General features: G+C 43.6%; 1 protein-coding gene across 3 annotated transcripts; it reads left to right on the plus strand.

The window, feature by feature from the left end:
- The first annotated feature begins 3,365 nt into the window (after window positions 1–3,365).
- On the plus strand, window positions 3,366–8,390 carry LOC123126272 (beta-fructofuranosidase, insoluble isoenzyme 4). Of its 3 annotated transcripts, none has more exons than XM_044546636.1 (9): window positions 3,366–3,440; window positions 4,054–4,108; window positions 4,530–4,653; window positions 6,040–6,069; window positions 6,151–7,025; window positions 7,140–7,298; window positions 7,392–7,633; window positions 7,731–7,824; window positions 7,899–8,390. In XM_044546636.1, the coding sequence occupies exons 2-9, from the start codon at window positions 4,076–4,078 to the stop codon at window positions 8,085–8,087; spliced, it is 1,746 nt and encodes a 581-aa protein (XP_044402571.1). In that variant the 5' UTR covers window positions 3,366–3,440; window positions 4,054–4,075; the 3' UTR covers window positions 8,088–8,390. The 3 variants fall into 3 exon arrangements, with proteins under 3 accessions (XP_044402571.1, XP_044402572.1, XP_044402573.1); XM_044546637.1 differs by having other exon boundaries at window positions 6,061–6,069; XM_044546638.1 differs by lacking the exon at window positions 6,040–6,069.
- Window positions 8,391–15,553: the final 7,163 nt, after the last annotated feature.

Genomic DNA, 15,553 nt, shown 5'->3' on the forward strand with positions numbered 1-15,553 from the left:
GTGCCCCGCTTATTCCGAGACCGAAGAAAATCCGAAATCACTAATTGAGGAGCACTCCTTCCAAAGATTACTTTCCCCCACCACAAATTGTCACAAGTGGCACGCTGCATGTGCGCCCCTTGTCGCAACCTTGTAGTTTTCCCTTTTTTCGTAGATTCGTTTATTCAAGATATTTTATCTCTTGACCCGTGCGGCCAAATCTCAAACCATTTTCAACATAGATTTCTTGCGTCGAGATCTTCCAAAATAGATTCAAATTTGATAGATTTTGACAAACTTTTTTTCACAAAGAGAACCGGACGACAAAATCAGGCCAGGAGCACTTTGTTTTCCTTTTCGAAAGCCGTTTACGGCCGTGCCTCTCGCGGAAGCAAAACCGTGCCTCTCACGGAAGAAAAAAACACATTTTTTTGTTTCTGAGAGGCACGATCATCTCTCCAGCGGAAGCAAAACCGTGCCTCTCGCGAAAGGAAAAAACAAAAATGCGTTCTTTTTTCGTTTTCGAGAGGCACGGCCGTGCCTCTCATGGAAGAAAAAAAAAACATGTTTTTTCGCACATTTTTTTGTAACTTTTGTTGTCCAAGAGCTAAGAAAGACCGGTAGAAAACTGAAATGCCGAAAAAAAAACAAGGAAAAAACCATCTAAAATCCGAAAACATGTGCGAATAAATAAATAAAATAAAATCCAAAGGGTGCGTCAAGAGACACGTGGTGGCGGCTAAGAGCACGCCAAGTGGCACACTCTCAGCCCACCCCAAGTGACCCTTGGGGAGGCTCCGAAGGAGTGCTCCTCAATTAGTCGCTCTCAAGAAAGCCTCACCTAGAGTGTTTTTCTTAGTGGGCTGGCCAAATAGTGCCTCTTTCCTTAGAACGCTCCTACGGACCGGTTATAGAAACATTCTGTTCGGTATTGAAAGGTTCTTCACTTTTTTTTCTTTTTGGGGTTTTTATCATTTATGCCATTAGTTGTGTCTCACTATTCAGTTTTGTCATTAGAAATTGCTAGTACTCAAAAATGCCATCGTTTCATGAGATGCTTGCTAAAAAATGCCATTAGATATCTCAAAAATACCATCGTTCCATTAGATGTTTGCTCGGAAATGCCATTAGACATCGTTATTTTCAGGTCAAACTTGTTGACCATGTTATATGATGAAAATACCCTTATACCCACATGTCAGCTCTCTCTATCTCACAATGATAAGTTTGGACCCCACTTGTAAGAATGCTATTCGGATCAAGTGGGACCCACACTTTATTGTAGTGAGATAGAGGAAGAGCTGACATGTTGTTATATAGGTATTTTGGTCATTATGACATGGCAAACGGGATTTGAGCAGACAATAATGGTGCCCAGTGGCATTTTTGAGCATGTGCCTAACGAAGCGATGGCTTTTTTGAGCAGTTGAAATTCCTAGTGGCAAAACCGAGTAATGGAACACAACTAATGGCATAAATGATAAACCCTTGTTTTTTATCAGCATTCATTTTCTTCTTTATTTTCAGTTCTTCACACAGTCTTTTTAAAAATACTATCATTTTTAATTTACCTTTTTCTTAAATACATGTTGTAATTATTAAAAATGTACATAAGCATTTTAATACATGTGAATCACTTATCAGAGACACGTCGAGCATTTAAAATTCAGGTTGAATAGATTTATGAACATAGGTTTAACATTTTTATAATGGACATTGAACATTTTTTATATACAGGTTGGTCATTTTTAAACACGCATGGAACATTTTAGAAAATGTCATGAACATATATTTAAATGTGAAAACCTTCTTTATATGTCATGAATATTTATTTGAATGGTACAAAACATTTTTAAAAAATTACATGTACTATATTTTACAACTCATAATTTTCCTTGCAAAAATGTCATGAACCTATATTTTTTAAACATGTGAGTACTTTTAAAATGTGACAACTATTTTTTTTAAATTTCGACAGCATATTTCTAAACGTATGAATAATTTTAAAATGTCAAAAATAGTTTTTGAATGATAGCGAATTTTTTAAACCGCGTGAACAAACTGTTACATTGCCGGAATATTTTTAAAGTGAACATTTTGAAAACCCAATTAAATTAATTTGGGAAACATATAAAAATATTTGATTACATTTTTTGAAATAAAAAGGAATTAAAAAAAAAATGAGCCGAGTGCAGAACAGGAAGAACGGATACGCAACTAGGGCAGAATAGTACAACATTCCTTTATGCGACGTCATTCTGTCTCGCTATAAGCAAGACGTCAACGTGTTTTCACCCATTTTTCTGTCTGTTTTATGTTTTCCGTTGTATGTTTTAAGTTTTTTTTCCTTTTCTAGTTCATAGACTTTTTCAAACTTGTTAACATTATTTTAAACATATATTTCTTTTAAAATTCATATTTTTTTCAAAAAGCGTAAATGTTTTTAAAATTCGTTAATATTTTTAAAATTGGAAAAAAATCAAAGTCAGGGATATCCTTTTCAATTTCATGAACATCTGTATGATTTCACGAACATTTTTTTTGATTTTATAAACATTTTTTAATTTTTAATACTTATTCATATTCGTTAACATTATTTTAATTTCACAAACATTTTTCAAATTTCACAAGATTTCTCAATTTTTTGAATATGTAAATATTTTTCGAAGTCATAGACAACTTTGAATTCATGGATACAATTTAGAGTTCATCATCATTTTTAAAATTAAATGAAACCTCTCAAAAGTGAAGGTCAAATGAAACATCAGTTGAAAAAAGGAACTAAACACGGCCGTTAGTTAAAAAACAGAAGAAAAAAGGATCTTTTTTCTCCATGGTAATAAAAAAAAGGAACTAAAATGAAGAGGAAATGTGCGTTGGGCCAGGCCCATGTAGCAAGCAAATGAGGAGGACAAATGTTAGCTCGCTGGACAAATGCCACGAGACAAGTGCCTCAACTGTAAATCTTGACAAAAACAACTCAACAACTCTGGACAAATGCCACAAGACAAGTGCATCAACTGTAAATCTTGACAAAAACAACTCAACAACTCTGGACAAATGCCACAAGACAACTGCATCAACTATAAATCTTGACAAAAACAACTCAACAACTCTGTCTCCAATGGATCATGCTAGTCACTCACTAGGAGACAAATGGAGAAGCATAAAGAAGGATGTGGACAAGAGGAGGAGAAGACATATCCGGCATAACCATGGATGTACTTAGGTACATGGACAAGTGAAAAAGACATGTCCACCAACAGAAAACAGTAGGAACCAACCAATGCCAGCCAATGGCCACACAAACTGACAAGGAACATGCATTCCAACTCACGGAAGCCTACCTAACTACCTACCTTGTTAATAGTATAATATATCTCATCTTCGTTCAAGTTGCTCGCTGGGAAACATTTGCATTCTTTGCCGCCCGTCGATGCTGATGACCGTGCATTTGCAAGGTGAGGGATTCTTTCTTACTTGTCCCCTCCCGAATCAAGCACAATCGAGAGATTCTCAGTTCAGCTGGATGTTTGAGTTAATTATAGTTGTTGCATTCCAATCCCAACCGCATTTGGTGCATTACTAATTGGTTTGATCTTAATATTTTCTTCGTTGATTTTTGGTTTTGAGATAGCTAACCGGAATTGCTTCCTCGTGTTTGATGTCAATATTTCACAAGCTAATTATTAGCAAATCTAAAAAGTTTCTACCAATTGGTTGTCTATCAAGTGGTTCTTGATAATTTCTAGAAAGATTGTCAATTGTTGGCAAATTTTTATTTTTGCCAAATATCGCATCAAACCAATTAGTACGTCCATCGATTGAGTAGTTCATTCGTATTAATATCCATATGTCCATCTTTCTTTTCCTGCGAATGCCCAAGTGTTAATTTGACTAACTTTGCATTACAAATGTTCCTTATTTGTCTGCTGCTTGGCTGGATGCTGCTGCTGTCAACTTACTCTTGATGCGTGTCTTGACAGTGTAAGTCTATGAATCATTCCATTGTTTGTTAAGTTCATTAATTATTCAATTTGTTTCTTACGATTAATTAGTGTTATGCTATTACAGCTGGCTTGCTGGCCTTGCGTGTATGTTCTCCACCGGCATTGTTTTCCAAATCCTGGTAAGCCATGTCCACTCAATTGCCTCTAAATCTCCTTTTTCCTTCTACAAATTGAATCAAGTCTCTGATATTAATCTTAGAGAAAGCAATGTAAGTCTACTAACTAGTTTCTACAAAGGAGCTCCCCTAAAACATCTCCTCTATATTCCACTCAACTGAGTATATTTCAACGATATCCTATAACTATGTTCGCTTTGAAACCGTTATAATTTAAACAACTAGTTTTCGGACTGCTAGTTTTAATGTATTTGAAATAGCAAAACAAATTGTCGTCATAGCGGATATTCTCATAAAACTTTGTGAATATGACACAATAAGACTGGTATGAGTTTCGAAATATTTGGTCGTCTCAGAATGGTTTTTCCTTCTTTCTATAAGTAGGACCTCACTTCACCTTTCATGCTGGCACCGAATGTCTTAGGTACGACCTTGTAGCAATGGAGAGGGAGTCTTCTTCTGCCCACAATCTCCAAAGGCCTGCTCCATCGTCGGCAAGAGGTACAGGACTGACTACCACTTCCAACCCCCGAAGAATTGGATCAATGGTACGTTTACCTCCGATTCCTTTTTAAGTTTCCTCTATACTTTCTGTTGAATTTTTTTGTGACCTGTCAGATATATTTGGTGTGCTTTTCTTGTCCTGTTGGTCCAAGACAAATTGGTCAGCGTTTCGCCTAACTGGAATATTCAATAATATACTTGTTAAACCTAGTAGCCGATCTTAATTTGGTGTGCCAATATTCAATAATATACTTGTTAAAATATACTCCCTTCGTTTCACAATTTAGTGCATATTACATTTCTAAATGCAAACATATCCATGTTTAACCAAGTTTATGGAATAAACCATTGATATTTTAAATACTAAATAAATAAAATATAAATACACTTCATGATGAATCTAATTATACTAATTTTGTATTGTGGATGTTGATTTTTTTTTTGTATGAGCTTGGTCAAACATAGACATGTTTTACTTTAAAGAAAACTAGTAAGCACTAGTTTTTGAAACAGAGGGAATATATACTATTACAGTAGTATCACTTTCGAATATATAATACTATTACAGTAGTATCATTTTTAAATGTCTGTGTCAAAAATAATTATAGGCGATAGAAAAGTATGTAGCCAAATCCTTACTTGTGCAAGTCTATATGTTGAATTTTGCACAAAATAGGTGCTCGGTGAAAGGCACTGTAGTTAGATTTTTGATAATATACCATATATGATGGTAGCCATATTCCGAAGATACCTCCGCAAAATCGCACTAGTAAAATTTGACTACGTTAGCAAAAAAAACAATTGGAGCTTATGCGGAATTTCTGAACTATTGGATGGAGGGAGTTTTTTGTAGATTTGGATTTCATACAAGCTTTAAAGAAAGCTTAGAGGCAAAAAACAAAGAAAAACGATTTACATCTCACTGCGGAGAACTCTTTGTATCTTTCTAGGGAGCTTAGTATCTTTAGAGATATAACTGAAGAAGTCTTAAAGAATTTTCCTGAATTTTCAAAATTATCTGGATACTGTTTGCTTTTTGAGTGGCGGCACTGGAGCAATATAAACATTTAAACAGGGGTAAATGGAAGGACAAATATTGGGACATACTGTCTAGGGAATGGGTGCATGTCAATGGGTAAATAATATGGATTTGGTCCAACCGTAGGCGGTAAAAAACAAAGACCCACAAGAGAAAACAAAACCACTGAGAAAATCCACATCAAATCGGGTGTTACATCATGTGTCTCATTATATTATACATATCTGTTATACCCATACCGTAGACCGTAGTAATGGAGTAGTGACATGCTTTATAATCTAGAATATCTTTTGCACCATTTTACCAATAACCAAATCATATTAATTGTACATTTGTTGCACATTGACATTCTCTCACTTTTTCATATATTTGATGTATTGGCAATGCGCGGAAATCTACGACAACAAAAAAGATCCATGTGGTATGAAAATCTCCGGCATACATAAAAAGGAAGAAGAATCGCAACATTGTATATCTCATATTGTCTTTATAAAAATTTCAGGATCAATGTACTACAATGGAGTTTACCATGAATTCTACCAGTATAACCCCAATGGCTCTTATAATCCCAATATCTCCTATAACATTGTTTGGGGCCATTCGGTTTCAATGGACCTCATCAACTGGATCAATCTTGAACCCGCAATAGAACCGGATACCCCAAGTGACATAAGTGGTTGCTGGACTGGCTCAGCCACAATTCTATCTGGTGATCAACCGATCATCATATACACTGGTCTCCTCGACATACAGAAGCATCAGGTCCAAAACATTGCGCTTCCAAAAAACCGGTCTGATCCATACCTGAGGGAATGGACCAAAGCACACAATAACCCAGTTATCCAACCGGTCGTACCAGGCTTGAACTCGAGCCAGTTCAGGGATCCGACAACCGGTTGGATCGGACCGGATGGACTATGGAGAATAGCAGTTGGTGCTGAGTTGAACGGCTATAGTGCTGCACTTTTGTACAAGAGTGAAGACTTCTTGAATTGGACTAGAGTTGAACACCCACTATATTCATCCAATTCCTCCAATATGTGGGAGTGTCTAGATTTTTTCGCAGTATTGCCTGGAAGTGGGGGTGGACTGGACTTGTCTTCAGCAATCCCAAATGGCGCCAAGCATGTCCTCAAAGTTAGCATGAATTGCACTGATGACATGTACATGATTGGGGTTTATGATCTCAAACGTGATGCCTTTGTGCCCGATACTGTCCTAGATGACAGTCGGCTATGGCCGAGGATTGATTATGGGAATTTCTATGCTTCAAAATCCTTCTTTGACTCAAAACATGGCCGAAGGATCATATGGGCTTGGAGTAGCGAGACAGATAGTTCTTCAGATGATGTTGCAAAAGGCTGGGCAGGAATCCATGTAAGAAAATTTACCCTTAATTGGCTGTAATTGCATCAAACCGAAAAAATGATTTAACTGATGTAACAAATCAGTGTAACATATTTAATCTCATTTTATTATTATTACATTTAGTCAATCCCAAGGACAATTTGGTTAGACAGCCATGGCAAGCAGTTGCTGCAATGGCCAGTTGAAGAGATTGAGTCCCTTCGAACAAATGAAATCAACCATCAAGCATTAGAGCTGAAGAAGGGAGATCTATTTGAGATCAAGGGAATTGAGACTTTGCAGGTAATTTCCTTTTCACAAACGTGCTTACCTGGTCTTCCAAAGAATTTTTCTTACATCAAAAAGCTAACCAGGCACATCATTTTCTTGAAACAGGCTGATGTCGAGATAGATTTTGAGCTGACGTCCATCAATGATGCCGACCCTTTTGATCCTTCCTGGCTTTTTGACACCGAGAAGCACTGCCGGGAAGCGGGTGCATCAGTTCATGGTGGCATAGGGCCATTCGGACTTGTTATTCTGGCCTCCGACAACATGGAGGAGCACACTGATGTGCACTTCCGAGTTTACAAATCACAACAAAATTACATGGTCCTCATGTGCTCTGATCTAAGAAGGTTAGTGCTTATATTTTTTAACGTAGTCTTTTCCATAAATGTCCATATCTATTGATGTCTGGCAACTAAAAGGAAATATTTTCATTTCTTTTTGTAGGTCTTCCCTGAGACCAGGACTGTACACACCAGCCTATGGGGGCTTCTTTGAATTTGACTTTGAAAAGGAAAGAAAGATATCTCTCAGAACTCTGGTGAGTTGGGAGGCTTTGTCATTTATCCTATTATTCACTGCATGACCGAACTGAAAATCAACAATGCCATGCAGATTGATCGGTCTGCGGTGGAGAGCTTTGGCGGCGGTGGCAGGGTCTGCATCATGGCTAGAGTTTATCCAGTGGCGCTTGTCGATGACATCGGCTGTGCCCACATGTATGCCTTCAACAATGGAAGTGCCACGGTCATAGTGCCGCAGCTTAGGGCATGGAGCATGAGAAGAGCACAAGCGAGTGTTTAATTGAGAAGAGCAATTCTAATTGACATGTGATTGGAGGACCATCTTAATCTAATCACTTGTTGATTTCAGTATTTAGCATGGGTAGTTGAAGTAGAGGCAATTGGTAAATAAGCATAGTATGTGCTTATTGTCAGCATTGGCATCAACGCCCATGAGCTATGATTTAAATTTGCAGAGGTTTGGAGTGAATAATATGAGCTTGTGCATGCCAGAATTCCTGATGAAAATGTGTTTGTGCTTGCGAGATTGTAAGATACAGTACTGCTCTTCACTGTGGTCCCTGAATGATATGGTTTAAGGACATTTGTTGCTTCAATTTTGTAGCAGTTCAGCTACCACCAGAATGTTCAAAAACACAGAATGAAGATGTCAAGGTTAGAACCCCGTCAAACAAAAAAGTGAAAAGTGAAAACACAGAAATGGGTTTCCATGAAGTCGACAAAATAGCAGCCGATACAATCAGAATAGGTCCACTTACCAACGATTGGCATGCTTCTCTGATAGAAGCCATTCAAAGAAAAAGAAAATGGTGCCCTGTCTTTCGATTTCATCACAGGCAAATCCAAAGAAGCATCTAAGCAGCCTACTGACTTGTCCTGGAACCACCATATTTTATTTTATTTTGAGAGAGAGAGAGAGGGATTTTGCATTGTTAAAGTGTTTATAATTGTGTTGCATTTGATGTCGAAGCATCGTCAAACTTGGATTTACCTGAGTGATTCCGACCTGGCGGAGACAGGCCTGGGGCAGCTATGGCTATAGCCCCAGGCCTAGCAACAACTTGCCTTATAATCCCTTCATATAATGTACAGAAACAGGAAATCACAGAAGTTTATCACTCAATATAGCAGAGCCCCAGTCGTAACCTGCTGCTAGCTCCGCCACCTAAAATGCTGCACTCCTATTATCTTTGTCATTTTCACGCATGTAATCATTCCTCATGTCTTGGACAGGCCCTCGTCCCCCTCGTCCCCTCGCGTCGCCCCCACGGGCGACCCGGGGGGAACCCTAGCCGCCGTCCTCTCGGCCCTCCTCCGCCTCCCCCTCTCCTCGCCGCCGCGCAAAGCTTGGCTGGCTGGGCGGCGGCGGTGCGTCTCTACCTCTTGTCCGTCGCTGCTGACGCGGGGCAGCCAGATCAGGCGGGGCGCCGGGCTAGTGTGGGGTCGGGCGGCGCAGCGGGCGGGTTTCGTGGCGACGTCGTGCGCGGCGCAACAGCGGCGGCGACCTGCTCGCGGCGTGGTGACGGCTGCGTGGTGGGCGAGATCGGTGGTCGCGGGCGCTGCCGGGTTCAGATCGGATCCAATTCTGGGTCTTCGGCTTGAACGCCGTCGGCCGCCGCGGGGTGTTGGTAGTCGTTGCTGACCACGCCGGATCGCTGGATTCGGTGCATGGAGATCTACGATGGATTCTTCTCGATCCTCCTTCATGGTGGGTTGAGCCGCATGGCTCTCTCATCTCTGCAGGTTTCGGTTCGTGGTTTGTTGCCGGATCCGAAGCCGACGGAGGTATGGTGGTATAGGATGGGAACCGGAGGAAACTTTGATCGGCTTGTTCGGTCCGGCATCGGCGACGTCTCTCAACGTCGTTACCCTCCGTGGAGGCGATGTCGAGGTCTCTCCTATCCACCTCCGAACCCCTCCCGGACGAAAGTCCAAAATTCAGTTTGGATTGGGCGGCGGCGGCGTCCTTCGCGTTGTACCCTCCATGGAGGCGCCGTCTTGGGTGGTTCTGCTATTCGGCGGAGAGATGCTGTGGGTGATGGACTCCATGTAGCTCCAGCAGCGGCGACGGTGTGGAGGCTGCCAGGAGGTGCGGCGTTGTTTCTACCGCGTCGATGACAACGAGTATTGGCGGCATGGTGTAGTTGGATATCGATGACAGATGCGGCTGGATGGACGAGCGCAGGGCGGTGGCGCCTGTCTGGCGCCATGGTGGCGTCGCCAGCTGACCTGGCAAGGTCTTTGCGTCAGTACCTGCTCTGAAGATGGTTAGGTGGATGACGACGGTGGTAGCCTCGGTGAGTGCGCCTGACCGGTGTGTGACCCATTCCCGGTATGTGGCTCGGATGGGGCATCCGACATTAGATGTTAGGTTTTGGTGCGATGTCTGTTTGGTATTAGGCTCGGACATTCGGCACCCCTGCATCAAGGGGATAGGAGTAGTGACAGGTGTCGCCAAGATGGTGGCTTCAGGCTTACTGATATAATGCTTTGTAGGGTCTCTCAGAATAATTAATATAATGGCTACATGCATCGTCCAGATGCAGAGGCCGGGGCAATGCTCCTTTTCCAAAAAAAATCGCATGTAGTCATTAGTCATTTTTGTTCAAGTTCCATGTAATGGCTACATGTAATCATTAGTCATTTTTGTTCAAGTTCCATGTAATGCTTTGCAAGGTCTCTGAGAATAATTAATATAATGGCTATATGCATCGTCCAGATGCAGAGGCAGGGGCAATGCTCCTTTTCCACAAAAAAACCCGCATGTAATCATTAGTCATTTTTGTTCAAGTTCCATGAAATGCTTGTTGTTCCTGTAATCCATTAAAAATGCTTGCTTTTCCATGAAGTTTATGTCATAATAGGGTTTAGGGTTTATAATATTTATGTGTTTTCTGAAAAATATTTATACAATATATAAAAGGTTTGCGTCATTGAAAAATCTTTTTTACCATGCAAAAAACGTAGCTGACATTTAAAAAAATATTCACGTGTCTCCAAAATATGCTTAAGAATTTCAAAAAATATGTTGGTCACATTTAAAAAATGTTTATACAATATAAAAAATTGTTTGCATAATTTTGAAAATATGCTTCATGCCATTAAAAAAACTAATATGTATTTTCAATCCATTTAACATGTATTCAAAAAATAATCAAAACATGTATTTCAAAAGAAAATGTAGATCATGTATTTGAAAAATATTCAGTATGTATGAAAAAACGTTCCACATGTATACAAAAAATGTATAACATGTATTAAAAAGTAAACATTTGTTGAAAAAATAAAAATAAAGCACTGGAAACTGGAAAATTAAAAGAATGCGTGGAAACTTCTAAAACCGGGAGTAGAAGATTTCCAAAACCGGCCATATTGGGCCAGCCCATTTAGCGATCGCCAACCGTCTTGTAGTAATCGAGATATAGCTGCGCTGGAAAATCCTCCTGTATGTCACAACCAATGGTAGAAAACAGAGTGAGCTAGAATGCTAAATGGGCCCACCTATGGACTTCAACTTATACAAGAAACCAGTTTGGGAATCCGGCTTTTTCTATTGGTTTTACCAGCTTTTTGCCTTCTTATTTTCTGTCATATTTCCTATTTATTTTAGTTTAGAAATAACAATTTTGTAAATGAGCTTATTTGTTTTTAAAAGCATTATCACAATTCTTTATAAAATGTTCATCATTTTAAAATACAAATTTCAAGTATTAGAAATTTCCACTTTTGAGAAAATTCATGGTTTTTGGAAAATTGAATGAAAAGACGACTGAAAAAAAAAACAAAGCCACTAGAAAGTTGTACAGGTAAAAAATACCCGGGCCACTTGTTAAGCTAGACCGAGTCGCTACATTGCGAGCACTAAATGGGCCGGCCCACTCTCTTGCTGCATTTGTGAAAGATCGACTAGTGTCAAATAGGAGCCTGTCCCCATCATCAAAAAGAAAAGTCAAATAAGAGCTCTCCTTGGCGCACTGCCTTGTGCCCAAGACTTTTTTTTGTATGTGTGAATGCAGCAGGCATCAAAACATAATTTGTATGTTTGGCGTTTTTTCCTGTTACATGCGTTAAACATATGGTTTTATGCATGTATATTGCATACCTTGACCCACCTCTTAGTCATTGTATAGTTGAAGTTGTGGCCCACTTTGTACTCCATGTATACGCGATCAATACATCGTGTAGCATTGTCAAACTCTCGTTTCCAACATGATATCATATCTACGATCCTAAACCCTAAACCGTAGCCGCCGCCGCCGCGATCTGCCACCCCCCGCCGCCGCCTGGGTGTCCAGCCGCCGCCTTTTCTCCAGGCTTCCGCCCTCCTACCCTAACCCTAACCCGCGCCGCCGCCTCACGCCGCACTGCCCCCACTCGCAACGCCGCAGCCCTCATGGCCTCCCCCGGTTCCTCCGGCACCACCCGCAGCCGCCGCACCAACCCGTTCGACGGTCCCGACCCCGTCGTTATCCGCGATCTCAACATCCTCGCTCGGGTCCCCGTCGTCCTCGATCATCTCACCTCCACCTACTATGCCTGGAAGACGTACTTCTCCCTTGTGTTCCATGAGTACAACCTTCGGGGTCACATCGATGGCTCCGTGGATTCCCGCTTCATGGAGGACGATGAGGAGTGGATGTCCATCGACGCCACCCTCATCCGTTGGTTCTACACCACCATCTCGAAGGATCTCTTTCACACGGTGCTCTCCGCCGACGATGATGCTCACGCCGTTTGGACCAAGCTCAACGACCTCTTCACCGACAACGCGCTCCAGCGCAAAGTTTTCTTGCACGGCAAGTTCTTTGGGTGCCAGCAGCTCGACTCGTCTGTTGACGATTACTGCATGCGCCTCAAGAAGCTCGTTGACGAGCTCCGTGACCTTGGCGAGAAGGTCTCCGACGAGCTTCTTCTCAGCACGCTCATCGTCGGCCTGAACGACGACTTCGGGAACGCCGCCTCTAACATCCCCCTCATCACCAACCCGACTTTCCCCAAGATCGTCGCGTACCTGAAGCTGGAGGAGAGGAGGATGCGGATGTCGCGTACACGGGCTACCCACACGGCCCTCACCGCCGGTACACGCGGCGGCGCGCCACCCACCGCCCCGGTCCCCCCGCCGAGGCCTACCCCGGGCCCCTTCCAGGCGCCGCCACCGCCGGGGTTCCCTTACCCACAACAGCCGCCGGCTCCGACGCCGCCCCCCGCCGAGCGCCGCGGTGGTCGTCGTGGCCGCGGCGGGCGCAAGCACCACCAGCAGCCGCCCGCCCAAGGTGGGGCGTCGCGCCACCCGCAGCAGCCGCTTCCGCCGGCACCCTGGCAGGCCGGCCAGAACCCTTGGACGGGGGTCGTTCACGCGTACTCCATGCCCGTACCGCGCGCCCCCGTCCTAGGCTTCTTCGGCGCCCGCCCGACCTCTCATCAGGCCCTCTACGCGGCCCCTCCGCCGTACGCGCCTGCGCTGCCGCCGTCGGCCGGTGGGTACCCACCGCTCCTTGCGGCGCCGCCTCCACAGCCACTGCCATCGGCCCCGGCCCTCCCGCCGGCGCCTTGGGGCCCGCGCTTCAAGCGGCTCTCCACACCGCCCCCACGCCGCAGTAGTACACTGGCGATGGCAACTGGTACATGGACACCGGAACCACGGCTCACATGGCCGCCAACCTCGGTAACCTTCTTACCGCCCACCCCGTTCACACCGCTGCTCGCATTACCGTGGGAAACGGTTCCTCCATGCCCATTACTCATGTCGGTCATGCTGCTTTTCCATCTAACTCCATGCCATTATATCTTTCTAACGTACTTGTCTCTCCTGACATCATTAAAAATCTTGTTTCCGTTCGTTCTCTTACATGTGAAAATCCTGTCACCGTAGAATTTGACATGTTTGGCTTTTCTGTTAAGGATGCCTGTACCCGGATGGTGCTCCACCGATGTGACAGCCCCGACAAGCTCTACCTGGTCCACTCATCCACCTCCTCCGTCGCCGCACCCATGGCGCTTTCCGCCAGAGTGGACCTTTGGCATGCTCGTCTCGGTCATCGCAACACCGCCACCCTTCGTCATATTCTTCGGAGTTTTTCATTCACGTGTAATAAGATCGACGATCACACTTGTCATGCTTGTCGTCTAGGCAAACATGTTCGTCTTCCTTTTAGGACTTCCTCGCATGTTGCATCATACCCGTTTGAGTTAATTCATAGTGATGTTTGGACCTCTCCTGTTGCAAGTAATATGGGCTACCTTTATTATCTTGTCATACTTGATGATTTTTCGCACTATGCGTGGACCTTCCCGTTGCGGCGAAAGTCGGATGCTATTGGCACTCTCACCGCTTTCTACTCTTATGTCTCCATGCAGTTTGGGCGTCCCATCCATGCATTGCAAACAGACAACGGGAAGGAGTTTGATAATCTTGCGATCCGCAACCTTCTCGCCACACACTGCACGATTTTTTGTCTCACTTGCCCGTACACTTCGCAACAGAATGGTCGCGCTAAGCGTGTGCTTCGCACTCTTAATGACTGTGTTCGCACCCTCCTCTTTCACGCCAACGTGTCACCACGTTTTTGGCCCGACGCGCTTGCCACTGCATGACTGCTCATCAACATTCGTCCCTGTCGCACTCGCGGGAATTTTGCACCTCATCACCTCTTGTTGGGCACGCCACCCTCCTATGCTGAGCTCCGCCTCTCGGTTGCCTGTGCTACCCTAGCATCGCTTCCACTACTCCGCATAAGCTCGCACATCGGTCTGTGGCCTGCATCTTTCTCGGCTATCCCCCAACACCAAAGGCTACCGCTGCTATGATCCTATCTCACATTGGGTGATCACTTTTCGACACGTTTACTTTGATGAGATGGTTTTTCGGTTTTAGTAGGTACCTTCGGATGTTGCGGCGTTGCCCGCTCCCGGTGACGGCCGCCCACGTGCTCCTCTTGGGCCGCCTCCCGGTTTTGAGGGTGCCCCCCGCGCCACGGGTCGAGTTTCTCTCCGTTTGGCTGCCTCACGGATCGCACCCCCCCGGCGCCCGCGACGCCCTTGGCGTCCCCGGCTCCCGCGACGCCTCAGGCCTCCCCGACGCCTCTCTCGCTCCATTGTGGGCACTCTGCAGTACCTGACTCTGACGCGCCCCGACTTGCAGTATGTTGTTCAACAGGTCTGTCTTCACATGCATGCTCCGCGCGACTCCCACTAGACCCTGGTGAAGCGTATCCTCCATTACATACGCGGCACCCGGTCCATGTGTGACGCCCGGATAATTAGACTACAGTAATTCCCTGCTATTGATGCCACGTCACCTCTGACACTGTAGTTAATCCCACGTTAGTTCAAAAACCAATTCAAATTCAAAATTGAATAAAAGGCAAACAACAAAAGTTTTCAAACTTTAAAACTAAAATGTTCGGGTTGTGCCAAATAATGCGTAGATAATTATGGTGGAGAACCACACTTTTATAAAATGTTCAAATATTCAAATGGTAATAAAACAGTAGCAAAACTATTATTTAAATACTTTAAATACTCAACAATTACAAAATATTTTATTTTAGGTGCCAAGTTAATTGTGGCAGTGGACTAATTAGTAATACTAATTTAGGTGCTCATTTGGCATTTTACAAAACTAAAATAAAACGTAACTAAAATAAAACAGAAAAGATACACAAAAAAATGAAAAGAAAACCCCCGGCCAATTGGGCTTTGGCCCACCAGGCCGCAACCCACCGGGCCGCCAGGCCGGCCCACCCT

The sequence above is a fragment of the Triticum aestivum genome, chromosome 5D, assembly GCF_018294505.1.
Source record: "Triticum aestivum cultivar Chinese Spring chromosome 5D, IWGSC CS RefSeq v2.1, whole genome shotgun sequence".
Taxonomy (NCBI): Eukaryota; Viridiplantae; Streptophyta; class Magnoliopsida; order Poales; family Poaceae; genus Triticum; species Triticum aestivum.